Source organism: Pseudonaja textilis, chromosome 9 (assembly GCF_049901715.1).
Source record: "Pseudonaja textilis isolate UNSWEBS1 chromosome 9, rPseTex1.2, whole genome shotgun sequence".
Taxonomy (NCBI): Eukaryota; Metazoa; Chordata; class Lepidosauria; order Squamata; family Elapidae; genus Pseudonaja; species Pseudonaja textilis.
Window position 1 is genome coordinate 5,772,625 of NC_141998.1, and position 27,998 is coordinate 5,800,622.

General features: G+C 44.0%; 1 protein-coding gene across 7 annotated transcripts in view; it reads right to left on the reverse strand.

The window, feature by feature from the left end:
• The window catches only part of FGFR1 (fibroblast growth factor receptor 1), a 115,813-nt gene that overhangs the window by 5,846 nt on the left and 81,969 nt on the right, over nucleotides 1-27,998 (reverse strand). For 2 of the 7 annotated variants that reach the window (XM_087938659.1, XM_087938663.1), the window contains 11 exons: nucleotides 26,389-26,579; nucleotides 22,896-23,040; nucleotides 19,862-20,065; nucleotides 15,204-15,348; nucleotides 12,134-12,255; nucleotides 11,360-11,470; nucleotides 10,959-11,149; nucleotides 9,644-9,766; nucleotides 7,647-7,717; nucleotides 6,139-6,276; nucleotides 729-834 (listed from right to left, as the gene is read on the reverse strand). In XM_087938659.1, coding sequence (XP_087794785.1) covers nucleotides 729-834; nucleotides 6,139-6,276; nucleotides 7,647-7,717; nucleotides 9,644-9,766; nucleotides 10,959-11,149; nucleotides 11,360-11,470; nucleotides 12,134-12,255; nucleotides 15,204-15,348; nucleotides 19,862-20,065; nucleotides 22,896-23,040; nucleotides 26,389-26,579 — 1,547 coding nt within the window. Of the gene's footprint in view, nucleotides 1-728; nucleotides 835-6,138; nucleotides 6,277-7,646; nucleotides 7,718-9,643; nucleotides 9,767-10,958; nucleotides 11,150-11,359; nucleotides 11,471-12,133; nucleotides 12,256-15,203; nucleotides 15,350-19,861; nucleotides 20,066-22,895; nucleotides 23,041-24,166; nucleotides 24,318-26,388; nucleotides 26,580-27,998 lie in introns of all 7 variants that reach the window. The other 5 variants (XM_087938658.1, XM_087938662.1, XM_087938661.1 and 2 more) reach the window with 3 other exon arrangements.

Below are 27,998 nucleotides of genomic sequence, written 5' to 3' on the forward strand. Positions count from 1 at the left end.
TTACTTAAGAGCTTCCACGCGGCCACATTTTAGTGCCTGGGAATTTGGGAGGGGGGATTTCATAGTGGGGGTAGAAGATTAGACACAACAACATTCTTTCTCAGAGAGTCAAGGACATGTTGTCCTGCACCTGGAGGGGAGTGACTGGAGGAATGTCTCCAGTTGGGATGAACATTTGATTGGGCCATGTGAGGGACTGGTGGACGCAGGGGATGGATCTTTCGATTTCTCTTTTGGGAAGGAAAAACCTGGTACTTCTCAGATTCGGGTTTTCCCAGATGTGTCAATAGGACAATTCTAATAAAATGGAACTTTGAGAAAATGCTTGTCTCAGAGTTTATTGGGTTGGAGTTTGTTACTTGGAACAGTGACAGTATCTAGCTTTGGATAATCTACTTAATCCAGAATAAAGCTAATTGCAAACTTCGGGCAACTGTTTTAGCTCCAGACCCCTCTGGCTTTATGGTAAAAAAACAAGGAGACAATCTCCTGCTACATGAGACAAACATATACAAAACATGTAATTTGTCTTTTATCATGGTCACATACCTTAATTTTAAAACTACAGCAACCTTCCTAACATCTCAGATAATTTGCCCCTCCTGCTTGTGATTTTCCACTGCCCTAACTATTTGCCAATCTATCTACCTACCCCTCCCCCAATAAGAAAGCAGCGAAGGCTTCTCAGCAGCCTATTTAGGGCAACATGGACTTTGGGGGTCTTTTACCTGGTTTGAGGTCATGGCCACAATCCTATCTAAGTCTTCGACCAGCTGCTTAAATGTCGGCCGTTGGGATGGAACAGCGTGCCAGCAATCCCGCATCATCATGTACCTGAGAACAGAGAACAGTTAATGTGCCTGCATCTACGCTGTTAAAAACAGAGAGGAATGGGGGAACTCACCACAGCTATCTCGCTGCATCTATTTTGCCATGGACAATCGCCATGAGACAGCTCACCATGGTCAAATCACCCTGGGATCATTCCACGTGGTATAATTTAACGCGATAAATGTTATCTGCCACTGTTTCTTCATTATTTCCGTTGACAAAAAATGGAAATAATAGCAATGGCACTTAGTGTCAGGGCTCCGACAAATCTACCCCTATTCAAATCATAAGTCTTTAGCCGCATCTCTCAGAGTAAAATAAAAAAAGATTTATTGGGAATGACCATGTTGGCGCTACCTGGGTGTAGCCGACACTAAGATACATCATTCATTTCCCCCTTGACCCTGGTCTTCCCACCACCCCTGGATATATATTCTCCAATAGGACACATCCATAGCCAAGAGTCATCAATCATACTCTTCAGTAATAATCTTGCGTGCCAACAGCTTCAGCTGCCTAGCAATTATCTGAAGCATTTGAGGAATGCACTGCTTTCCCCCACTCCCTTTCTGCCGGCAACTAAAAAGACCAAAAGAAATATTTTTTTAGTTGACACTTAGATTTATATACCATTTTACAGTGCTTTTACAGCTCTCTCTAAGTGGTTTACAGAGTCAGCATATTGCCCTCAACAATTTGGGTCCTCGTTTTACCCATCTCGGAAGGATGGAAGGCTGAGTCAATCTTGAGCCTGGTAAGATTTGAACTGCCAAATTGCAGGCAGCCGGCAGCCAGCAGAAGTAGCCTGCAGTACCACTGTGCCACCATGGCTCATATAATGTCAAATAATGTTGAAGAAACAGTGGCGAATAACATTTATCACATTGAGTTCTCCTGCATGGAATTATCCCACAGCAAGCTGTCCTAGACCCACTAGAGAAAACCACCAATTCCAGGAGTTGGCAATTTTTTTATACTTGGGTACCATCATATGACCTAACATCTCACATTAAAAACACCCCAACTTGAGAACAATGATTTAAAGGGGAAGAACTGCCTGAAAATACCAAATCATGCATGTGTCCATCCAACTATGCAACACTTACGATTCCAATTGAAGACATAATTTACAATAATTTATAATTCATTTTTAAAGATTCCACCCCCTTTTTTTTGCCTTCCATTAGCCTTTGGTGGAATAACTAATTATCGTTTTAAACTGTATTTTTCTTTAAAAGATCCATTATTTGTTAATTAAATGTATAGGCTGCCTATCTCAACAATGAGGTAACTCTGGGTGACTTACATATTTTTTCAAAAAAACTATAGACAATAAACATTATTCATTTTATTTAATAACATTAAATTATTTTAGTTATATTGGCCAGAGATAAGATTAAAAAAAAAAACCACACAAACTGATGTCATATTGTTGGAATCTAGTACTCCTCTGAGAGATTTTCTCCTGTCTACCAGCCACGCTTATTTGTGGAAGATATTATTTGTGGGGATGACAAGTTTTCCTGCCTGTTGAGCTGTTAAACATTGGGATGGGGAGAAGACCCTTATTTTAAATGTTTTTCATAACTATTATATTGTGTTTTTAATCTAATTGGTTTGATTGCCACCACCTGAGTCAGTTCAGAGCTGGGCAGTGCCTAGAAGGAATAAATTAAGTAAAATTAATCGATAACCTCCATTAGCGGAATTAGTTGGGACAATCTGGAAAATAAATGTGGTCCAATCCTGAATTAGGAAAAAAAAATGGCCTTGGTCTAATTCAATTTGCGAAACTTTTCCTGCTGAGAAAAATAGAAAAGCTCCATGTAGAATTACACCTGGCTTTCACAGGTGCTGGGAAAAGAGCAACCCTGACCATCAAGCATCCTCCATCTCGGCCAGTCAGCAGGTATCCTGCGAAGTTACACCTGGTCTCTTGAATTTGATGGGGTTTTTCTCAAACTTGGCAGCATCTCAAAGGAACTTGTGTTCGCAACAGGCTGACCTCGGAGTCTGCCAAGAAGACGTTGGCCAAAGCTCCCTTTGCAAATGACGCCATCCTGCTGTGGATCGCTGTCCAATGGGAAGATGAAGCAGAATAGAATAACAGAATAACAGAGCTGGATGGGACGCTGAAGGTCTTCTAGTCCAGCCCCTGCTCAGGCAGGAAACCCTATACCATTTCAGACAAAAGGTTGTCCAATCGCTTCTTAAAATCCTCCGGTGTTGGAGCATTCACAACTTCTGGAGGTAAGTCATTCCACTGATTAATTGTTCCTGCTGTCAAGAAATCTCTCTTTATTTCTTCCTCTCCTAATCAAGGAGAGAACCAAACTGATTTCCTGGGCTGGTTCTCTCCTTCATTAGTTTCCATCCATTGAAGCAGTAAAAAGAGACCTCTGAGCCGAGGAGCAGTGAAAAATTGATTTACATTTTTCATAAACATTCAAAAAAAACTGTCTTCTTTTTTGGGGGGTCTTTTCAGGGCCATGGCATTTTGGGAGAAGCTGAGCATAGTTTGTGGAGCTGCAAACATTCTTTTGCCGAATGCCAGGGCTGTTGAGTGTCTTTGCAAACTGGGCATGCAAGCCATCAGCCATTTAGCGCATTTTTCGGAGTATAAAATGCACTTTTTCCACCACCAAAAGTGGGTGGAAATATCTGTGCCTCTTATACAGCAAATGTTTATGAAGCCCCACCTCACCCACTGGCCTTCGGCCTCTGCCTCCCAGCAATTTGCCTCCTTGCAGCAAACAGTCTGTTCAGTTTTAGAACAGCCTGATTAGCACAAGCAGCTGGTTGTCAGTTGGATTGGCTTCCCAATGATCAGCTGTTTCAGGCTGCAGAGATTGCCACAGCCTATTGCCACCTCCATGTGCCCAATTTTTGGCCTCGGTATCCCATTTTTGGCCTCTGTGTGCCCTGTTTTTGGCCTCTGCGCGACCCATTTTCCACCCATTTTGATCCCTGCTGCCTGGAACAGGCCAAAAATGGAGTGTGCGGAGGCTGAAAGCCAGATGCAGAGGCTGAAAATGGGGTGCGTGTAGGCGGTAATAGGCTATGGCAATCCCTATAGCTTGAAACAGCTGATCTTCAGGTGCTTGATCCAACTGACAATCAGCTGCTTGCGCTAACCAGGCTGTGCTGTAGCTGAAACAGGCTGTTTGCTGTAAAGAGCCAGAGGCAGATTTTTTTTTCTCGTTTTTCTCCCCAAAAGCTAGGTGCGTCTTATACTTCGGAGCGTCTTATACTCTGAAAAATATGGTAACTAGAGGCGAGGTGGTTCAGTATCTTAAAAATGCTGGAGAAGGTCTGTACTCGAGCCCCAGTATTGCATGACAGTTCGAGCCCCAGTATCGCATGACAGAATGAGCTCCCGTCACTTGCCTCAGCTCCTGCCAACCTAGCAGTTTGAAAGCAAGCAAATGCGAGCAGATAAATAGGTACCACTTTGGTGAGAAAATAATGGCATTTTGTATGGTAGTGCTGGACCTTTCCCACTGCAATGCCCAACTGTGAGGCAGCATCGGTGGAGGGAGAAAGTCCTGGATGACGCTACAGAATGTTGTTGAACCTCCAAGTCTGACTCCTGTGGTGCACGAGCATGAACTGAATGGACTAGCAATTATTAGAAAGCAAACAACTACTTTGTACTCATGCTATACTCTCCTGGCTAATGTAACATTGCCATATGTTAAATAAAGGTTTCCTTTGCCCAGTCATGCCCGACTCTAGGGGGGTGGTGCTCATCTCTGTTGTCCAAAGATGTTATCTGTGGTAATGTGGCCAGCATGACTATATGCTGAAGTGCCCAGAGGGTTGTACCTTTCCAATGAAGTGGTACTTATTTATCTGTTAGGTGTTAGGTGGGCAGGAGCTGGAGCAAGGAACGGGAGTTCATCCCCTCATGAAATGTTCAGGTCTCAAACCCGACCTGTCAGCTTTCCAGTTGGTAAGCTCAGCGTTTTTAACCACTGTACAAAAATTCAAAGGACTAATGCAAGATTGGTGTCAGGATTCCAGCAATCGCTCTAATTAAATCATGATTCTTGAGCCAAACTTCAATAAACTTCAAAGGATTCATTAGAGGCGACATACTGGCACTGCCCTGTATGAAGCCAACTCTGGCATGTGTAATTTACAGTTCACTTGTGACCCTGTTTCCCCACCTCCTCCCTGCGTGTCTCATAAACCAGATTCTTCAATTGAGCGCCTTCGCCGGCTGGGTGTCATCATTCATGTTCTCCAATTAAATATATCCACAGGCAAAAACTCTGGTATTTTAATTACAATCTTTTAAAGCAGTGGTCTCCAACCAGTGGGCGGAGGACCACTGGTGGTCGATGAGAAAATTTTGGTGGTCCCGCAGAGAAATGTTGCCCCAAAGCAATTAATCCAGGCTGCATGGGAACACAAGGCTGTGCCACCCACATGGCTCATGGGAACACAAGTCTTGCATCACTCACATTGTGAACAACACGAGGTAGTGAGGGGAGAAAGGGGGGGGGCGGAATTTGCCCCACTCTCCCCACATGCCTTGTCTGGCCACTGGGCTGCTTCTTTCTGCTTCTTTCTTCTTTTGCTTTTGGCTGCACACAAGGAAAGCAGAAAAAGTCTTTCTTTTTCTCCCCCAAACTCTGCCAGAAATGAGTCTTTGGGACCCTGCAAGGCCTCCTGCTCCAAGAGGCTGCGCCGGCACGACAAGTCTCACAAAGACTCATTTCTGGTGGAGTTTGGGGAAGAGAAAGAAAGACTTCTGCTGCTTTCCTCACATGAAGCCAAGTCTCTCTCTTCTCTTCTCTTCTCTTCTCTTCTCTTCTCTTCTCTTCTCTTCTCTTCTCCTCTTCTCTTCTCCTCTCCACTCCTCTCCTCTCCTCTCTCCTCTCTCTCTCCCCCCCCACTCTCTCTCTCTCCTTGAGAACGGAGCTGGAGACGGTATTCTCCAATCCCAAATAAAGAATGATCAATCAGTAGGAAAATGGGGTGGGGAATTTTCCTGCAGACTTTTTTGGGGGGGATTTTCCCAGGGTCTCTGGTCCGCGGGATTTAAAATTATGAGTTTGGTGGTCCCTGAGGTCCAAAAGGTTGGCGGCCCATTTTAAAGATAAGAATTGTAATGTACTTTCGCTTTCCCCCTCTTTTTATGGCAACTACTAAAACAGGTATAGGAATGTTTTATGAGATGACAATTGGAAGAGGTGGAGAGACCTGGCCCATAGAGTCTGCCAAGAGCTGGATATGACTGAATGGATATCATCTTCATCATCATCCTAAACAGATAAATCACCCACCCAACTGGGCACTCACAGTTCATTGGTGCAATTGCTGGGTTTGTCCATCCGATGCCCTTCTTTCAGCAGTTTGAACAGCTCCTCCACCGGCACTCCTGGGTACGGAGAGCCCCCCAGGGTGAAGATCTCCCACAAGAGGACACCAAAGGACCACCTGGTTAGCATACAGGATACATCATGTCTTACACTGCAGCAGTTACAAGCAGGCTGTTACTTAGTGGTAGACGCTCTATGGATGCATGCGGCTTTGGTAGCTTCTTTTGGAGTGTGCGTGTGTGTAACCTTGCAGTGGTGTGAGAGGGCCCTCAAAATGGCAACCAGACATAAGCCAAGAGCAGATTTTTAGACCAGCCAACCCTTGCTGCCAAGTCATACAGACTGAAATACTATTCTTGCCTGCAGAAATTAGCATTTCATTAAACCGAGATGGATCACATCTGCTATTGTCCACCTTTGGGAATAATTCCCAGCAGACCAGCCTTAATTGAAAACGGTAGAACATTTAAGGGAGCTGTGATCTGCAACCAAATTAATTTTGGGAGGTGGGGAGGAATGTTAGAAGGGGAAGGGAGAATGTGACTCTAATTAAACAGGCAGGACTAGAAGCCGTAAGCATAATGAGACGTAAGTAAAGACAGCGAGAACACGATTGCTGAATCAATTGAGGTAGGAAAGTGAAGGCTGGAGTTGTAGCTTTTATCCATCCTTTGCATCCCACCCAAACTTCCTGTCTAGAGCCAGAGCCCCTGAAAGTGGAGTAGATGGGCAGTGGAACAGAAAACTTTCTTGTCCCAAAGGTGCTTTTTTCAAGAGGCAACTGGACTTTCTGGTTTTTCTTTTGAAGATGTTTCGCTTCTCCTCCAAGAAGCTCCTTCAGCTCTGACTTCTTCAGCTCCGTTCCCCACCATCCAGTCAGAGCTGAAGAAGCTCCTTGGATGAGAAGCGAAACATCTTCAAAGGAAAAACCAGAAAGTCCAGTTGCCTCTTGAAAAAAAGCACCTTTGGGACAACCCAGGACTGGATGATCTCCATCGTCACAATATCTTGCATTTATTTGGCATGCAGGTCATTCTATCAGCTACTTGTGGGTCTGCAGCTTGGAAAAAGATATTCAAGGAGCAAGGGTGGAGAAGTTATAAAACACAGAGACATTTACTACTCTCAAGCAGAAGACAATCAGATGCACACACGTAGGGTTCAAGCCAAGTACTTTATTATATTCTGCCTATTATACAGGAATCTCCCCAGAAAGCCAACCTTCAGCTGAGAATAGATAGATATAAGGCTCTATGGAGGTTAGGGAGGAGGTCAATTCCAGATCCTTAAAGAAGGGGAGGGAGGTTAATTCTGGACCTCTTGTGGCTACGCAAGGATTTGAAGCTAATTCTGCATTTGAGATCTTCCCACTGCCAGGCTGAGTATTTCCCAATAACCATCCACCTCATGAGAGAGTATGAGGTGCAGGGAATCAACAGAGAGGCTCAGATCTAGCACTGTACTTTAAGGAGTTAGAGAAATACTCACACGTCACTCTGGTGGGTGTATATTCTATCGAACAAGGCTTCTGGGGCCATCCATTTGACTGGAAGACGACCCTAGAAAGCAGAAAGAAGCCATATTAATCCAGAACCATGGGGAAGAGAGAAGCCATATTGATCTTCTGGTGAGGAAGAGAGAAGCGCAACGGGGAAAGATCACTAATGCAAAAGTTCGTGGGGTAGGAAGGACTGCTGAGCCACCAGTTATCACCCAGGCTTAATTCAGCAGCTAGCTCAACACTGAACCTCTAATACAACTTGTCCCACTGATCTGTATCAGAAAAAATAGAGTGCAGTTAGGACCAAGGTAAGCTGTTCTGACCTAGGCTTCACCAAAATCACGAAGCAGACTCCTCGTCCGCAGAAAACCCCTTTTTATTAGGCTAATGTGAATTCCTATCATTCACATCCAGCAAAGTCCCGGCAAACAGTCTTTCAAGGGTGGAATTACAATCATAGACCTTATCAGGCTTTGAGAGTTGCCAGGCCGAGAGCTTCCAAGTGCAACTGCTGTACCAGAAAATACTTGGCAAGGAGTCACGAAGAAATCTTCACACTAATTAAATGAACAAATTGTCTCCTCCAAACACCACTCCCCTTTCACTCCTCTTTGTTCCCTATGAGACGGGCCATTCACCATTCACCTGTGGCTTTACTCCCGAGTCAACCCTTGTTCCTTATCTGTTCCCTTCTTCTGGCAGCTCTGTGCATGTGCACACTGGGAACAGGCTCCAGCTGTTCTTCTTCCCCACTGCTGTCCGACTCTGAAGGCAGCTGATAATTGTCTGACGGCCCTGGCCCCATCTCTGCCTCTGATTCAGAGCCCTCATCAGTGCCTTCCCCAGATTCCAGGACTAGCCCATGTTCCTCCCCAACTTCCTCACTGTCTGAGTCTCCCCTCAACTCTGCTGGCCACCTGCGGGCCACAACATAAAAAACACTTTTCTTAGCTACCAATAATATCCAAATATATCTCCTTTAGTTCAAAGCAGTCTTGATTTTTTAAAAAAAGTTTAAATAGGAAGCTTGATACTGGAACACATCTATCTGCAGAAATTATTTTGGGATCCACAAAGGCCTCACTGGGATAGTATGGAGCAGGGGTCTCCAACCTTGGCAACTTTAAGACCTGTGGACTTCAACTCCCAGAATTCTTAAAGGTCTTAAAGTTGCCAAGGTTGGAGACCCCTGGTATGGAGCACATCAGGGAACTAGCTTGCTGTTTAGCAAAAGTATGTCTTGTGGCTACCTTTACTCACCAGACTATAGGAACTATAAAATCTGAAGACGAAGCCTCATTTGTGATTGTAGAAAGAGGTTCGGTTAATTTAGTGTGGGGTTCATCATACCAAAGCAGTAAACAAAAGCAATCAATGGATATAGGATATTTGGAAATAACTGGAAATAAAATCTTCTCTCTCATGTTTGAAGGAAGCCGATGCAATCATCCTGCTGGCTTCTATTTAACATCTTACCACCTTTATCTCTTCTTCTACAAAGGACAGGAGCATGGATAATAAGAAAAGAGTTCTTGTTTTTCTGGAACCATGTAAGCTAGTCTCAAGGACAGGAAGGGTTACTTCTTGCCAACTAAATATCTTGGGAAGTTGGGATAACTTCTGAATGGGATTTAATTGTATCCCAAAATCTATTTTTCCCCAGGTCTTGTGACTGGAGGAAAATTACACTGGGAAATCATATCATATCAACTTGTACAGACCCCAACAATCCAGTTTTAATAGGTATGGATTCCTTCTTTTTCCTTCCTTTCTTCCTTCCTTCCTTCCTTCCTTCCTTCCTTCCTTCCTTCCTTCCTTCCTTCCTTCCTTCCTTCCTTCCTTCCTTCCCCTTTTCTTTAAGGTCTACATCACTGAAACGTTCTGCAAATTTCCATATCCCTTCTTATATCCCTCCTTCCTACTGAGCTCTCTGGAATGCTTGACAATGGAATAATTTGGGCCTCCTTTAAGAGGTGCGACTCACATTGGTTGTCTTTTTGTAATAATCTATGTGATGAATGTCTCGCGCAAGGCCAAAATCAGCAATCTTCATCACAATGTCTTCTGTTACCAGCACATTCCTGGCGGCCAAATCTCGGTGAATACACTAAAGAGAAAAACACAGACCATATCAGATTTATTACAATGGAGCAATTCCTGGAAGGCAGAGCTAAAAGGGTTGAGACTGAAGATAAGTAAATCCACTGGATTCTTCTTTGTTTATTGGTATCCTGTCTTCATTTATTTTTATAGATAACTCAACAAAAAACATATCTCGTTAAAAGGGTATGTTAAGACAAAAAAATGACACAAGCCAAGCAAATCTATACAATTACAGGTAATCCTCAACTTCATTTAGTGACCACTTCAAGTTACAATGGCACTGAAAAAAATGACTTATGACTGTTTCTCACACTTGGAACCATTGTAGCATTCCCCATGGTCACATGATCAAAATTCGGATGCTTGGCAACTGATTCATATTTATGACCGGCACAGGGTTCTGAGCTCATTTGGTCCCCTTTTGCGACCTCAAGAGATTTATTTAACAACCGTGTTCCTGACTTAGTAACCGCAGTAATTCACTTAATTGTGATCTTAAGATAGTGAGGACAATCAACTAATGGAACAGAAGTTGCCTCCAGAAGTTATAGGAGCTTCATCACTGGAAGCTTTCAAGAAGAGAGAACTGCCGTCTGTCATTGTCTCCTTCAACCACCATTCCCTTTTGCTCCTCTTTATTACCTATGGGAGGGGCCATTCACCATCCACCTGTGGCTCTACTCCCCAGTCGACCCTTGTTCCTTAGCTGTTCCCTTCTTCTGGCAGCTCTGTGCATGCACACACTGGGAACAGGCTCCAGCTGTTCTTCTTCCCCACTGATCTCTGACTCCAAAGGCAGCTGATAACTGTCAGACAGCCCTGGGCCCATCTCTGCCCCCAATGCAGAGCCCTCCCCACACTCCAGGACTGGCCCATGTTTCTCCTCAACCTCCTCATTGTCTGAGTCTGCCACCAGCTCCGCTGGCTGTTGACAGGCCACAAGAGTTACTTAGTTTGGGTAATGAAACGTCTGCAAGAAAACAACCAAGCTCAGAGAACACCAAGGGCCCCTCATTTCAACCCTGAGCTACGAATATTCTCCTTTATTAAAATCCCACCTTTTTTCTAAGGCATCTTCATCTTTTCTGTTTTGGCACCCTAACTTATTTCTCTGAGGCTCTTAAACCTCACAAGGTGCTAGTCCCCTGACCACCGCTGTTCAAAGTCTATCATTCTTGCCTTTTGCAGTTGCTCACCTTTTTAGATGCAAGGTATTCCATGCCCCTGGCCACCTGGTATGCACAGGATACCAGGTCTTTGAAAGAGAGCTGTTCTTCTGGGACGTGGGTGGGGTTATAGCAATATTCCATGCCAGGAGGGCGGCGGGCTTGCAGGTATTCCCTTAGGTTCCCCTTGGATGCATACTCTACTATCACATAGAGCGGGCCTGTCGTAGAGGAAGACAAGAAGCTTTAAGCAGAGACAGCGATACGGTCACCATCCCAATTCAATTCATGTGTATCATTTCTGGTACCTAGCAGGCCATCTGGGGTGATGGCCGATTGAAGATGCCAAAGAATGAACCCCAGAGCTTTTTCCTCCAAAGTAGGACTTCTGTCATGGAGCTACTACTGCCTCCCACCTTAGAAAGACTTACCGTCTTGAGTACATGCTCCAAGGAGGTTGATGATGTTCTTGTGTTTTCCAATCATCTTCATCATCTCCATCTCCGAGATCAAGTCAGACAGGTCTTTTTCAGTGGCATCAGCTAGGGAGGAAAAACATACCAAGTCTTCATTGAGTCCAAGATGCATTGAAGGGAGGTCAAGATACTGGAAGTGTCTGGTTGAAATAACTCTCCTATTAATAGCATTAGCATTTAAACTTATATACCGCTTTATAGTGTTTTACAGCCCTCTCTAAGCAGTTGACAGAGTCAGCCTCTTGCCCCCAACAATCTGGGTCCTCATTTTTACCAACCTGGGAAGGATGGAAGGCTGAGTTAATCTTGAGCCGGTCAGGATCGATCTGCTGACAGCCATCAGTCAGCAGAACTAGCCTGCAGTACTGCATTCTAACCACTGCACCACCACAGCTGTTCATATATGAAAACTGCACTTTCAGTGAACTTCAAATCATCCATAGTGTCTATATGTATATGTATTCCTGACACAGCCACACACACACACACACCTGGATACACACACACATTGAAGGAGGTTTGAAATTCACCCGAAACTGTAGTCATTGGTTGATGTGAAAGAATAGATATTCCCATGTACAGGTTAAAATAAGTTCAAATATTAAAAGACTCAAAAGGCGTCGAACAGAACAAGACGACTTTCATCAAGAGCTTCTTGCAAGAAGCAAACAAGGAGGGGTTTTTTTGGGAGGGGGGATGACTTAGAAATAAAACTGTAACCTTACTTACATTTTAACATTTTGACAGCCACTTTAGTAACTCGATTTGGCTTGTCTTTATCCAAGCCTATTGCTTCAGCCAGTACCACTTGTCCAAAGCAACCTTCTCCCAGGGGTTTTCCTAGAATCAGCCTAGAATAAAAGCAAAGAAACACGGTTATTTAACAGGATGCTGCTAATCTCCGCAGGAAATTCACCAAAGCTCAGCCGATAAGGTTGCAGTGTGGGTCTACATTGCTTTTTTTTGGCTTTCTGTTCAGTGATACTATCTGTATTATCCAACAAATATCTCACTACTCCTCTCAGAGACTTTTTGTAGAACAGTGGTCGCCAACCAGTGGGCCCACTGGTGGTTCGCGGGAAAATTTTGGGGTGGTTTGCAGAGAAATGTCACCTGCAAAGCAACCCCCCCCCAAGCAATTAATGTGGGGTGTGAAGGATGTGTGTTTGTGTTTATTTTCATGGTCATGATGTGCACTGAAGATGGTGCTTAATTTCATTGTACGAGGTGCAATGGCGATAAAGTAAACTAACTAACCAATCCAGGCTGTGCGGGAACACAAGGCTTGCGTCGCTTGCATTGCGAACAACACGAGGTAGTGAGGGGATGGGGGGAAAGGATGGAGGGAGGAACTTGCCCCCACTTGCCCAATGCACCTTGCCTGGCCACCGGGCTGCTTCTTTCTGCTTCTTTCTTCTTCTCCTTTTGGCTGCACACAAGGAAAGCAGCAAAAGTCTTCCTTTCTCTCCCCCAAACTCCTCCAGAAATGAGTCTTTGGGACCCTGCAAGGCCTCCTGCTCCAAGAGGCTGCGGGACAAGTCTCACAAAGGCTCATTTCTGGTGGAATTTGGGGGAGAGAAAGAAAAGACTTCTGCTTCTGCTGTTTTCCTTTCATGAAGCCAAAAGTCTCTCTCTCTCTTTCCCCTTGAGAATGGAGCTGGAGACTGTAGCCTGCGATCCCAAATAAAGAATGATCGATCGGTAGGAAAATGGGATGGGGGATTTTCCTGTAGACTTTTTGGGGGATTTTCCCAGGGTCTTTGGTCCCTGGGAAAAGAGCAGTGTGGCAGTTTAGAAATCAAAAATGCATTCCATAAATAGTTTTTCAGAGACAGTAACTAGGTGATGAAGTTTCTGCTGCGCAAAATTCTAACTGGAGAGCATGATTGATGACTCTTGGCTATGGATGTGTCCCATTGGAGAATCTGAATTATGATACACCCAGCAGGTGGGGGGAAAACCAGGGTCAAGGTTGACAATGAATGATGTGTCTCAGAGTTGGCTACACCCAGGCAGCGCCGGACATGTTAACTCCCAATAAATCCTGTTGAAGCTTTGGAAATTTGGCTTGAGACTCATGATTTAATTGGGGTTAAGTGCCAAAATCCTGACAGCTAGCTGAGACACAAAATTAGTCACTTTTTTTAGTGCTGTGGTGACTTTGAATGGCCACTAAATGAATTTTTGTACCTGTAACAAAATATTAAAGAGAAGAAACAGATTTCTTAAGCACAGGCAATCCTAACAAAAACTTCAGGACCTACAAGAAAATATTTTAAATACTGACCCTCTCAAACAGTCCCCATTATACGATTAACTTACGTATGGGGATTTTTGATGAGCAGGATTTCAAAAATGTAACATCTGCAATTGGGTACAGACAGATTGCAAAGGTCTGCTTTTGTTTTGTTTTGAAGGGAATCTGATATTTGACATTTTATTCTAGTCTTTGTTCAATGTAATTCCTCTCAGGGAACAAAATAAGAAATGCCAAGTGCACAAGAAAGGGGTAATTTTAGAAAGAGATTTGGATTTTTGCCAACCTTTGGATACATCCCTTCCAAATTCTACAGTCTTGGCATTCTTTGACGCACTTGAAAGAGCGAGCAAAGAAATTATTCCCCAGGACATGTCCTCAGTACAGGTAGTCCTCAACTTACAAATTTGTTAAGTCACCGTTCGTAGTTACAGTGGCTGAGAAGTCACTTATGACCATTTTTCACACACTTATGACTGTTGTAGTATCCCCAAGATCGTGTGACCAAAATTAAGACATTTGGTTCATATTTATGACGGCTGCAGTGTCCTTTGGCGATCTCCTTTTGCAACCTTCTAACAAGCAAAGTCAACGAGAAAGCCAGATTCACTTAAAGACTGTGTTCCTAACTTAACAACTGCAGTGATTCACTTAACAACGGTGGCACGAAAGGTCGTAAAATGGGGCAAAATTAACTGAATAAATGTTCCACCTTAGCAACAGAAATTTTTGGGCTCGGTTATGGTCATAAAGTCAAGGACTACCAGAAATACTTAAAGGGTCTCCCTCACTTCATGCTAAAAAAAATTCCTCTGATTGATGGTTCAGAAATGTTATCCTGAATGCACTGTTTTGTTTTGTTTTTAAAGACCCTTCTTATGGAAAATAGCATAATGTTTCTGGAATTTTTCTGCCTCTCCTTTTTCAGTTTATAATTGCACTAGCTCTATACCCATGCTTTGCTACGAAACCATGTGATCGGGCTTAGTTTTTGGGGAGGAAAATAAGGGGGGAAAAATTCTGCCTCTGCCTACCAGCATCCACCGGTATTCATCTGGTTAGGTCCTGTCAGCGTGTGAGAGATTGAGGGCCTTTTGGAAACTGAAACAGTATTTGCTGTGTGAGCAAGAAGGAGACAGCAAGGAGCCTGGGCGTGGCTTAGCTCAACTGTTCTGTACTAAAGCTGCTTGCTGCTATGAAATTGAGACTCCTCTCCTCGGCTTGTGTTTTGCATTTGGAACAGATTTCTTTTCGGGAGGGCGGGGGTAGAACTCCTTAGCATCAGAGCGTGTTAATAATAATAATAATATAGGAAATGCTAATGCTCTGATGGTCATTTTGAAAAATCCTTTCTTAGTGAGCCCCTAGAAGCCAAGAGGAACATACGTGCCCAATTTATGGTTCTGGAGACTTGGTGATGATGCATGAGTGGTATTTTGCTTATATATATATATAGATTTATACTTTCTATATAGCTGCTTTAAAACATTAGACATGCCTCTTTGGCTGAGCCCTTCCAGAATTAAGAGGAGCATTTGGTACCTGTCCCTGGGCAATTCCCAGCGAGGGTCCTCTGGAAGCTCGTATTCCGAGACCCCGGTCAGCATTGGGGTCCCACTGGAGGAGAGCCTTGAGGGACGCACAAGCATCACACCCGAGTTCATGGAGGAACTGGAATCAGCCGAGACCTGCACCAGAAGAAGGGAGACAGTGGGGGTTACCTTTGTCAAAGCCTCCTTGAAAATAGGTAGCTGGGAGTTCGGTAGGGGAAGAATCACCTGTCCTCCAACAAATCATATCACGTGAAGTGTTAATACCACTTAATAATTAGCCTTGGGAAGGCCACACCTGGAATAATACTGCATTCAGTTTTGGTCGCCATGACATAAAAAAAATGTTGACTCTAGAAAGAGGGCAGAGAAGAGCAACTAAGAGGATTAGGGGACTGCAGGAGAAAACATATGAAGAACGGTGGCAGGAACTGAGTACGTCTCGTCCGATGAAAAGAAGGACTAGGGGAGACATGATAGCAGTGTTCCAATATCTGAGGGGCTGCCTCAAAGAAGAGGGAGTCAAGCCATTCTGCAAACCACCCGAGTAAGGGCAGGACAAGAAGCAACGGGTGGAAACTAATCAATTCCTGCTTCAGTATAAGAGGAGCAAGCTAGCTCTCAATCAGAGGATGCGGAGAACTTCTAGACTGGCCCTTGCAAAGTAGACATCCTTAACATGGCTCCCCTCTGCGTGCATATCTAAACTAAATCTAAATCTTCTGGTGTCAGCAGTGGAACTGCAGGGGTGGCCTGCAGAGGTGAAAATTGCAATGATACAAGATAAAAAACAGCCACCTCCTCCTTCCTATTCTTTCCAAGGATTCATGGCAAATTAGAATGGATTCTTTTGTGTTTCCCGTAAGCCTCCTTGATTGCATTACGGCTGGAAGAAGAGAGCTAGCAAGAGACAAGGACATCCTTAACATGGCTCCCCTCTGCGTGCATATCTAAACTAAATCTAAATCTAAAAAGAGAGCTGTGAAAATATTTACAGACCTCTCACATCCTGGACATAAACTGTTTCAACTCCTACCCTCAAAACAATGCTATAGAGCACTGCACATCAGAATAACTAGACACAAGGACAGTTTTTCCCTGAACGCCATCACTCTGTTAAACAAATAATTCTGTCAACACTGTCCAACTGTTTGCAAAGTCTGCACTACTATTATTGTTAATCTTTTCATCGCTCCTTATCACCCATCCTCTCCCACTTGTGACTGTATGACTGTAACTTTGTCGCTTTATATTGACTGTTTCCTAGTATGATTTGATTGCTTATTGTACCCTATGACTATCATTAAGTGTTGTACTTTATGATTCTTGACGAATGTATCTTCTCTTTTTATGTACCCTGACAGCATTTGCACCAAGACAAATTCCTTGTGTGTCCAATCACAGTTGGCCAATAAAGAATTCAATTCTACTTCTATTTCTATTCTATTCATAATGTCAGGCTCTGATTCTTCCAAGCACAATGATCTCAGAGTCTCTGGAAGAAAGAATTTTCAAGAAGAGGTTATAAAAATTCCAGCAACTGAACCCTTTCCCATTTCCAACCAACATATCCCCAAGGTACAAGAGGGCAGAGGCTTTTTTTTCCCCCTGAGTTGTTTTTTCTAACTGATTCTCATGAAGCTCGCAGCTGGCTGTTTATGTAAGAATCTTTAGAATTTTATCAGTCTGGGAACCAACTCTTCTATCAACTTCACAATCACCGAGGAGGCCTCCAGTTTATAAGAGATCCATCGGAAGCCGGGGGGGCGGGTTCAGGGCCAGAACCTTGGAATACATTAATATAAAACGGCCAACTAAATGAGAAAAATACAAAGCAAGGGGTCTGCAAAGCTGTGGAAAGGGTAGCTCACAGCAGCCCCAGGCTTGCATTCCAGAGGAGGTAAGTAGGTTTTGCATCCTCATTTTGGCAGGGAGCCACCAATTAATTTAAGTGGCTTGGTGTAGTGTACAATAAAGATCCTTAATTAGCCAGGCCATGAGGAGGATCTGAATAGCTTTTGTTGCTAACTCAAGAAGGGATCCTGACGCAGAATTCCCAAGGCATGCTGGAAAGCTGGAAAGCAACCAAAACCGCCCGATTGTTGCAGCCCAAGATGAGATATTTGCACAGAAGCATTTGCAAGACGATACTGCCTTTCCCCCACCAGCCCCCAACGCATTCTGGTTGAATGGATGCTTGTTATTGCCTTCAAAGAGTTTGTTTCAGGGCTGATCGCTTTGTCATTTTTACCGATGGTTGTGTTTGTGTTGATTCCTGGTGTGCTGTTCTGAACCCCTCTGTGAGAAACAGTGGTGCCGAAAAGTAAAATGAAATAACCTGGAATAATAAACCTGGCTGTTTAAAATGGAGACCCTTGTGTGCAGTAGCTGTTGTAACATGACACCCATCTTGATGGCTCACAAACTGTGCAAGCTCTACTTTTGTTGTGGTCCACAGGCAGCCTGCGGAGCTGGCAGCAGAATCGGACAGTGGGGAAGAACATGGGCCAATCCGGGAGTCTGGGGCGGACTCGGATGTTGGTCTTGCATCCGATACAGAGGTGGGGCCAGGGCCATTTGGGAGTTATGTGGTGACTCCGGAGCTTCCAGAATCTGACAGCAGTGAGGCAGAGGAACAAGGAGAGCCTGTTCCCAGTGCACGTGTGCGTAGAGCTGCCAGAAGGCAACAGCAGTTAAGACAAAAAGGGCGACTCGGGAATAAGGCTTGGAGGTGATTGGCCCTCCCATAAGACATAAAGGAGGAGGAAAGGGACATGAGTCTTTGCAGGAAGCAACTTTGTTCGTTCTGATCAGTTTAAACTCTGAAGCTCTGTGTTGACTTTGTGCTCAGTTTGGTTTTGAAAGACTAATTGGTACTTTAGTTGTTGGCAGTACTTCAAGAAAGATAAAGGTGCGTTCTTATCAGACTTCTCCTGAAGGACTTTGACAGACTTCCATGGGACTACTTATAACTGGTTGAGACTCATTATGGCCTGTGAATGACGTTAATTCACAGCCGTTGAACTAAAATAAAAGGGTTTGGGATTTAACGTGTGTTTGTTGGTGTCTCAGGAAACCTTTGTCAGAACAACTTTAACATCATATGGATAGTCATTATTACTGACAATTTTCTACCTCTGGGGCTTTCTCCTTCCTTCTCAGGTGAGCTCCAAAGTTTCATTAATGAGACTTCCGCATCCCTGCAATATTTTAGGTGGTTTTAAAACAAAGCTGTCTAAATTGAGGGGAAAAGGAAGAATCCTGGGAGCCAGCAATACCCACAGATGCTACATATTTTAATCTCTGCCCAGATTTCTGGTAAACTAAAGAGCTCTCTCTGGTACCAGTTTCTCCTTTCCAAAGAATAAAAACATATGCTGAAGAAGGCTGGGAGCAACTCTTTAGGATCACATAGACCTCAACTTACAACCATTTGTTTAGTGACCAAGTTACAACAGCACTGAAAAAAGTGACTTATGACCAGTTCTCACATTTTTGACTGCTGCAGCATTCCCAGGATCATGTGATCAAAATTCAGGCACTTGGCAACAGGTATATATTTATCAGGGGTGGGATTTTAACGGTTCGAACTGGTTCTATAGATCCGGATGTTATGATTATGTGCAGTTCAGAAAACCGGCAAATCGTGCACCCTGGCTGGCCCCTCCCCTTCCCTCCCTGCCCAGTCAGTCCTTATCATATACGCGTGACATTGAGCACATGTCCGACATCGCTGACTGCATTCTCCCCGCCCTTAAGGTCTTTCTTTTTTTCCTCCTCCCAACAATCAGCTGTTTCAATGATCAGCTGTGCCAGGATTCCTCTCGCTGTCTTATTGCTTTGCCGAGGAGGCTTCCCTGGGGCCCAGGAGGGCAAAATGGAGCGCCCCCTGTGTTCCATTTTTGCCTTCCTGGGCCCCAGGGAAGCTTCCTGTGAGCAAAAAGCGCCCACCCCAGGAGACTCCCTTGAGACCCAAAAATGGAGCACAGGGGGGTGTTGGGCATTCCTCATGCTCTGTTTTTTTTTGCCTTCCTGGACCCAGGGAAGCCTTCTGGGAACAAAAATGCTCTCCAGCAGGCTTCCCTGAGGCCCAGGAGGCAAAAAAAAAAACCCCACAACAACACCGGGGGCGGGGGGAATGCAAAAAAAAGAAGCCATGCCCACCCCAAGTCTGTGAAGGGGAAAATGTCACGACAATGTGACACGATGAATTTGACACCGATGCTGTATAATTATCTTTTCCCCCAACCTGGAACATCTGCTATTGGTCATTTATCGAACAAGGACTGGAACTTAACAATGAAGCCGTCAGTAATATTCTGAGCTATTGCCCAACTGCCTCTCCCATGGTAATGGATGGGGGGGGCATTTTTATCCACAGCTCCTTGCCAGATGGAGCTCATTTTCAAACTTCAAGTTCCTTTGGGTAGCTTCTTTCTCCGCCCGCCCTTTTTTTGCTCCTGTTCTATTTAGATTTTGGAGAGTTATCCTGCTAGCGGACGAAGTATTAGAATGCTACCCATTATCTCCTTAACGTTCTGTTGAGTTGGAAAGAAGAACAGATGCCTCTGATGGACCCGCGGCCTGCTTTGCTACAGTCTCAAAGGGAAGGGGGAATCATAGGTTGCAATCAAACCCCCTATCTACTTTCTGTTACCTGTCTGCGCAAAGGGATGCTCTTGGCCAGTTTATGGACAGCCATCTGGCTGTTGAAATCGGTCTTCTTGGTAGTGTTCTTCATCTTGTAAAAGAGGACGCTCACGATCATGCAGGAGATGAGGAAACCCCCTGTGCAGTAAATGATGATCTCCAGGTACAAAGAGGAGCTCATCATAGCTGGTTTGTCTTCTATAGCTGAATCGGTATAAAGAAAGCATTAGCACAGAAGATCTTCCATCGGGGCAGCTAGAAAAATGAGTAGGATCAAAAGGACAGGTCATGCCCAGCCCACAGTGTTGGTCCTGGCATGATATGCTTGTCAATCTTGCTATGGTTTAGTATAATACTTCAATCAGGGCATGAGTGATTGGTCAAGAAATTATGATTTTAAAAAGCTGGCTTGGTACAGTATCTGTACCATTGAACATGAAGCTGGGGGTGTTTCTGTAGACCTCTACATGACTTTGATATAAAAGAGGGAGAGGTGATAGCAAAGACTTTTCAACTCTCAACCCAACCAGCACCACCAATCCAGTTTCCAGAATGAAATCTTGCTATGCTATGCTGGGATGCCTTCCTTTCGTCCGTAACTTCACACGTGGCTACTGAATCGAAAGAAAGCCCATTCGTGTTTGATGTTACGGCAGTGCCTGTTTCAAAAGAGGCTTCCTTTGAGCTTGGCCTGTGGAACAGGATGCTGGAGGGAGATAAGAGTCCTCTCTTTTATATTCTTCCCTCCCAAATGCCCCTTAATAATAAATGCAGGAGGAAGATTTCCAGCTCATTCATTTTGTTCTACTTTGAAAAATGTTGCTGACTTATGGACCTCATCATGCGGCCAAAGAAAACTTTCCAGAATAATACAGACCAGGTTGGCACATCGGATATATCAAAGAGATCAAATGGTGCCGCTTTTTTCTGTTGTATCAAACTGGAAAAAAGTTTTGCTCAGAAATATTCTCAGCAGCAGAACAGTTTCTGAGATGGCAGTGCCACCTTACTTAGCCTTTTCTAACTAATGCTACTGCAGCAACAGCTTAAAGCTTGAATATACATCGTATAATACCAGCAAGGAAAAAAAAAATGCTGGTATTATATCAACAATCTGAATGTATGAGTAGAGATACAATGATTGAAAAGGGATGAAGCAAGAAGTCAAAGTTTCCCCTTCCCCACTCCAACTTTCTTTCCCCAAAATAATAAACAGAGAATGGCAGTGGGGATGGGAGGAGGGTAGAGGAGATGTGATCGAAGAAAATTGACAGCCCTGTTATCACCTTTCCCATCAAAGATGGCAGGGCAGTGAATGAGCGGACATGAGACGAAGAGAGGAAAACAGAAAAGACTTGGAAGGGAGCATGAATACAATCTATAGCCATAGTTCATGCCTTTCTCCCCAGTCAGTTATCAGGTTCTTGCTGGCCACCTACTGATGGCTGGAAAAAGAAGCCATCACCGAGCCAGCAGACCTGTCCACCAAGAGAAACTCATGCAGAACCTCCTAAGCCCACAGAGAATGCAAGATTCCAATCTACCAAGGCAAGATTCCAGTCTCATTCAAGGACGTGTAGGAATAATTTTGGGTCTCGGGGCTCTTCATTTTGGTAATCAGCTCTTTCGGGAGACAACTAGGAACCACTAGGTCTCGTCTTCTCCTGTGTCTCTTGCATCAAGATAAATGGGAAAAGGGGAAAAAAATGGATCTCCAGCTCCTCCAAGAAGAATGGGGACAATTTGCCATGGCTATTTCACCATGGCCAACTCAGCTTGGCCGACTCGCCATGGGACAACTCGCCTGGACAACTCGCCATGGACAATTCTACATGGGAAAACTCAATGCAATAGTAGTTATCCACTACTGTTTCTTCAACATTATTTCCATTTTTGTCAATGGAAATAATGTCAAAACAACAGCGGTGGGTAACGTTTATTGCACTGAGTTATCCTGCATGAAACCATCCATGGCTATGGTAAGATGGCTGCAGCAAGTTGTCCCCTTCAGGATTCCTACATATGTTGTTGAATACTTTGGAGTGAGGTTGTTCATGTGGATGTCTATATGCAATGGTGAACAATTATTGTGCTGTTGTGCTGACATCTAAGTAGATGTATTTGTACATGTGGACCACACCTGGATAAAAGGGCAGCCAGTGGCTCCTTAAGTTTACAACTGGCATTTTATTGTGATGAAGGAGGGCAGAGCTTAATACTCCCAAGAATGAGAAAGTCAGCGTGTTAGAGGTTCTTACTTGTACCCAGTGAACATTAGACAGGCACTCAGCACCGCAACCCTGATAAAGAGAATTTTACAATGGCTCCTTGGTAGGGCCTGGGGCTCATTGCTGTCTTTTAATGGTTCTTTTTGGAAAGCAATACAGTTTGGGTAAAGGTGAATTTTCAAAGAGGCATTTGAGCATTTACAGGTGTGTCTTCAATTTGGAAAAAGCTGAGAATGCAAAGGATCTCAAGCGTTGCCCCTCTTTCTATCCTGTATTGTCTTTGGCTGGCTTTCCTGTCGTCCCCAAGTCCATCTCGTATATCTCCTAGAATTGAATCTTTGGGCCATGTGTGCCAACTCTTGTCATTCCTCTGACAAAGACAAAGCACAGAAAGGGTGACAGCCTGCCTTGAAAGAATGGAACCGGCCTATGAAAAACTTGGATCTAGCCTCTAGTTGAGTTCTAGCTCAAATCAGAAATGCACGAGACCTTGGCTTGCGAGAGCCATGATGGTGCTGTGAATTATCCCAATTTAGCCGATGAGGAACGAGGACCAAATGGGAGGTGATGGCTTACCTTGCAGGATGATAGAGATGTCCTATATTGGACAGGGGCTGGCAGACACATTTTGATTCAACATCCCATCCATAAGAGGAAGCCAATTGGTGGGGGCCTTCTACTATTCCTCCCCCTCCTCCCCCCCCACCTCCAAATAGCCCAGCTCTTGCAAACCATGGCAAGCTACTTCCCAAAGCTAGTCAAAGAGACAGCAAGGAGACAGAGAAAGGAACAGAACCGGTATATACCTTCTAGAACCGTCAACCATGCAGAGTGATGGGAGATCCCAATAGAATTACCCGCCAAACAAGTATACTGCCCAGCATCCTCAAAGGAGACATTCCTTAAGTGAAGGACTTCCATTTCTTTGTCAGTTGTGTTAACACCAGCTGTCTAGAAAGGGGGGGAGAAAAATGGAAGCAAAACAAAACAAAACAAAAAAAAAGGAAAAGAGGACGAGCAAATGTAAGACAAGCTGAAGGAAGAGGAAGGAGATAAACATGCCTCTCAAGATCTCCTGAAGGACACAGAGACACCACTGTAGCCTAATGACAAGACATCCATAGGGCAACCACCAGTCCAGGCTGGCTTAAAGCGGGCAGTGTTAAAAACAAACAATAAAACAACCCTTCACCATATTGAATTTCCCTGCCCATCGACATGCTGGGCGATGGGCCACATGGAAAAATGGACCTTGGGAAGGCGGAGACCAGCTTAGTTTCACAGCATGGGACAGGGCAAGGGATGGATGGAAGTGGAAGGGGCAGAGAAGAGGGAAAATCTGGAGGACAGAAGCCGACAGACTCTTGACAAGAGGGAGCAGGTTGCTTCCAGCAGGAAGACACCCAAGAGGAGCCACCATTTTGTTTTGGCGGGAAAAGTGAAGGCAGTAGCAGAATTCAAAAATAGACCTACTCAAAAGGAAGGCCTGCATCATCGACAGCCAGGTTAAAAGCAATGGGGCAAACAGTGTAACACCCACACAAAGGGGCACTTCTTTCAAGGGAGGTTTTGATTTTGCGGTCTCTATAGGGGATCTAGGCTGAGACAGCGATATGGAAATATTTTAATAATTTGGGAAGAAATGAGATCATTATCAATATTCTTCCGACCAGCTTATAACAGGACCCTGATGGAGGGGGAAAAAGAATCCCACAATTTGGTGTTCAAGCAGAAGAATTTAAGGAATAGTTTCTCATTTCTAGTTTAATTCATAAAGGAAGAGGATTAGGGACTAGAATGGAATGGAGTGGAGTGGAGTAGAGTAGAATAGTTGGAAGGGACCTTGGAGGTCTTCTAGTCCAACCCCCTGCTCAGGATGAATGCAACAACACACTGTTAGGAAGAGGAAGAGGAAGAGGAAGAGGAAGAGGAGAAGAGCGTGAAACATAACTGATCAGCCGTTCCGAGGATTTTTCCATGGCTTCTGGCACCAGAAACAGAGGAGAAACAGGAGAGCCACAAAAGTTTGGTTTTCCCACCACTAAGAATCGCCCAAAGTGGCATTCTTCCCGTTTACCTTCAGCCATGGGTCTGGTGACGGTCAGCCACGCAGACTGGTTAGCCTCACCAATATAATTGGAAACCTTACAAACATACTCCCCGCTTTCAGCCTCTGTCACATTATAGAGGGTCAGCACTTCCGCATCAGAGCTATTTATTCCCGAGTGCTAGAACAAGACCAACAACACAGGAGTCACACAGGGATGGGCTTCGCAGCTCTGAGACAACACCGACAATCCCATGACCGCTTCCCCTCGCCTCAATCCAAAACAAGGAGTGGGACATTCCCTGTCCGCCTCCCCTTTCCCCATCCCCCCCCACCCGTTTGCTGGCATCTCTCACTTCCGAGAAAGCTGTAGGACAGGGGTGTGCCAGCCTTGGCAATTTAAAGAAGCATGGACTTCAACTCCCAGAATTTCTGGGAGTTGAAGGTGAGGTCCATGCATCTTAAAATTGCCGCGGTTGGGAAAGCCCTCTTTAGGAACACCAACTATATTATACCCAGGTCTTGCTTGTATACCTTGTAGCAGGCATCAGTGATAATAAGAAGCTCATGGACAGCAGTTTTATTCCTAAACATAGCCTTGGTGTGTCTAAGAGTGACACTTTCAAAGGGATTCTCTGTCTGTCAGCCTTGGAAGCTATTTTTTACTTGGAAGTGTCGAAGCTGCCACATTCAGTGCCTGGGAATTTGGGAGGGGTGTTTCACAGTGAGGTAGAAGATTAGACACAACAACATTCTTTCTCAAAGAGTCAAGGACATGTTGTCCTGCACCTGGAGGGGAGTGACTGGAGGGATGTCTCCAATTGGGAAAGAAGATTTGATTGGGCCATGCGATGGACTGATGGATGCAGGAGAGGGGTGTCTCCAGTTGGGACAAAGATTTGATTGGACCATGCAATGGACTGATGGATGCAGGGGAGGGGTGTCTCCAGTTGGGAAAGAAGACTTGATTGGACCCTGTGATGGACTGATGGGTGCAGAGGATGGATCTTTGATTTCTCTTTTGGGAAGCGGAAAACACGGATCTCTCAGATTTGGGTTTTCCCAGATATGCCAATTTGACAATTCTAATAAAATGGAACTTTGAGGAACTGTTTGTCTCGGAGTTTATTGGTTTGGAGTTGCTTAGTTGGAACGCTGACACTGTCTCTTTCAAAATTTTCTCAGTGTTGACTTTTCAAAAGACTTCAATAGAAATCCAACATTTGGCATTGCCCAGCAATGATCCAAGATCATCCTCTTTTACCAAATGTCTTTGAGGTCCTCCAGGGATGCTGAGAACTGTTAGCATTCCAGCAAACTTCCACTCCAATCAGTAATTCCGAGACAAACATATCTGAAAAGTATCTTTATTAGAATAGCACCTGGCACATCTGTGGAATCCCGAACCTAAAAGTTTTCAGGCTTCCCACAATTTCCCAAACTATAAATCCATCCCCACTTGGCCATCATCACAAAAGAATTTTATTTTGTCTACTTAGAGCTACTCAGTTGAACTTTCTCAGGCTATGTGGCAGCACGGAATATGGCTTCCAAAGCTGACAGAGAACATTTCAGGGAACCAGTTTGTCTTTTGATAAAAACAAGTAATGTTTGTCTGTGACACTCAGTGGCATAGTCATTTATTATTACATTTATATGCCACTTTGTCAAAGCTTTCAGTGGCAGCCATTTTGTGAATGTATCCACCATATGCTTCCAAAAGTCCACCCATGATCTCAGCTTAAAGGTTGCCTCCCAAACACATGCTAAAGGAGCAAGTGTGTTCATTTTACAGTGGTGTGGTCCACTTCAGTTCCAAAGAGGCAGTCTTACCAGAAGATACTGGAAAACTACAGGAAATTCTTTTTGGCATACAAGGATATTTAAAGCAATCTTTAACATTTGATGAGGAGAGCCTCCAATAAAAGAAGTCCCTGGCCATTTCAGAGTCCTCAAACATTGTGTCCTTGATGATTGCCTTTGATTCTATTCATGACCGTAGACATGAACCATGGCATAAGAGTTTCATCCAAGCAGATCTTCTTCAGAACCTGCTCCCCTTTTGTAGATTTTGCTAGAACTGCCAAGTTCCAAAGTTAGATGAGTTGGCATTGTCTGTCTGATTGACTGGACCCATATGACTTTTCCAATCCAAGCTACATGGCCGTGTTTCTGAGATGTACCATGAGCTTCCCCTCCTAAGATTTAAGAAATAACTCAACTGTCACATCACCCAAGTGGAAAGACCTTACCTTCAAGACTTGAACAAAAGGCAAGTTATTTGGTCCAATCTTGCTTCCATTGACCTCAATGTGCTTCAGCCATTGGATGTGGGGCTGAGGGTCACTATAGACCTTGCAGACAAATTCCACATTGCTACCTAATGAGACTGTCTTGTTAGCTGGGAGCCCAGCTTGTAGGATAGGCCGGTGAGGAGATCTTTCTAGAAAACACGTAAGAGAAAAGAGTTTCAAGCAGGCTGACAAACGCAAGAGAAGAAGAAATGGCGAGAGAGTCCATATCACTCTGCCAATTTATTTTGGTGCTGCCAGTCAGTCAAGAGAGTTTCACTCCAGAAAGAAAGAAAAACAAATATTACAAACAAAACTAGCTTAGCAAACAAAAAAGTAGATTGCAATAAGTATTACGACTTAAAAAGAACTTAAGTGAGCAATTGCTTTTACCTCAACCAAACAAAAGATAACATCTCTATCAGTTAAATCTCTGAAGGAAATAATTCCACTCAGCATACAATAATCTCCATTTCTCGTTAATTTTGAATTTGATGTTTCGTGATTGTGGCCTATTTAGGATACACATTTGGTGTACACTTTTTAAATATAGACATTCTCCTTTGCAAGCAATTTCTCAGTGTTTTGGAGGGACACGTACTAATTTTTGTGTGGATTTTGCTTTATGTTAGTTTTCAAAAACAGTGCGTTATAAAATCCTGAAAATTGCAATGAATAACAGTAGCAAGTTAGTTACTTATTTTATCTTTTCCTGAACTCCAGAGAAAGGAAGCACTACTAAGATAATCCATTGCCTGCTCACGACTGCTTAAAAAAAAACCGGTACAAACAATACAGTCAAATTCCACATCTCTTGGCATTTTGAATACTCCTTTCTCTGGTCTGTATCAGAATGCTAAAACACCAGTTTGAAGGAGGGGATTCCTGCTGCCCAACTAACAGCTGAAGAAAAGTCAAGATTTGGAGATCTTTGAGTTACCAGAGGTGGCTCTGGATGTCATCTCAACTGTTGAGGGAGAGGTCCCTCAAAGGTTCCTGAGGCAATCTGAACTCATTTATGGATGTTATCAACACCCAAACCCAGTGTCCCCCTTCTTCCCAAGGGGGTTGGGGAAATCCCCACCTCTTTGACATCTTCCTCACATCAACAGTGATTCTCTTCTAACACGAGTTTCAGATAATTCTTTTTTAAAGCAAGATTTATTGAGATTTATTCCTCCCCATGTCATACCAATGTGCACCAAAGTTCATTAGAATTGGAGCCTTCCTTCCTCCCCCTTCCTTTCTTCTTTTCTTCCTACCTTCCCTCCTTTCTTTTTCTTTCTTTCTTTCTCTCCTTCCTTTTCCTTCCTTCCCTCCCTTTTTTCTTTCCTTTTCTTCCTTCCCTACCTCTTTTCTTTCTTTTTCTTCCTTCCTTCCCTCTTTTTTCTTTTTCTTCCTTCTTTCCTTCCTCCCCTCTTTCTTTTTCTTCCTTCCTTCCCACCTTTCTCTTTCTTTCCTTCCCTCCCTCTTTTTTTCTTTTCTTTTTTCCTTCTTTCTTTTTCTTCCTTCCTTCCCTCTTTTTCTTTCTTTCTTGCTTTCCTTCCTTCCTTCCTTCTTTCTTTCTTTCT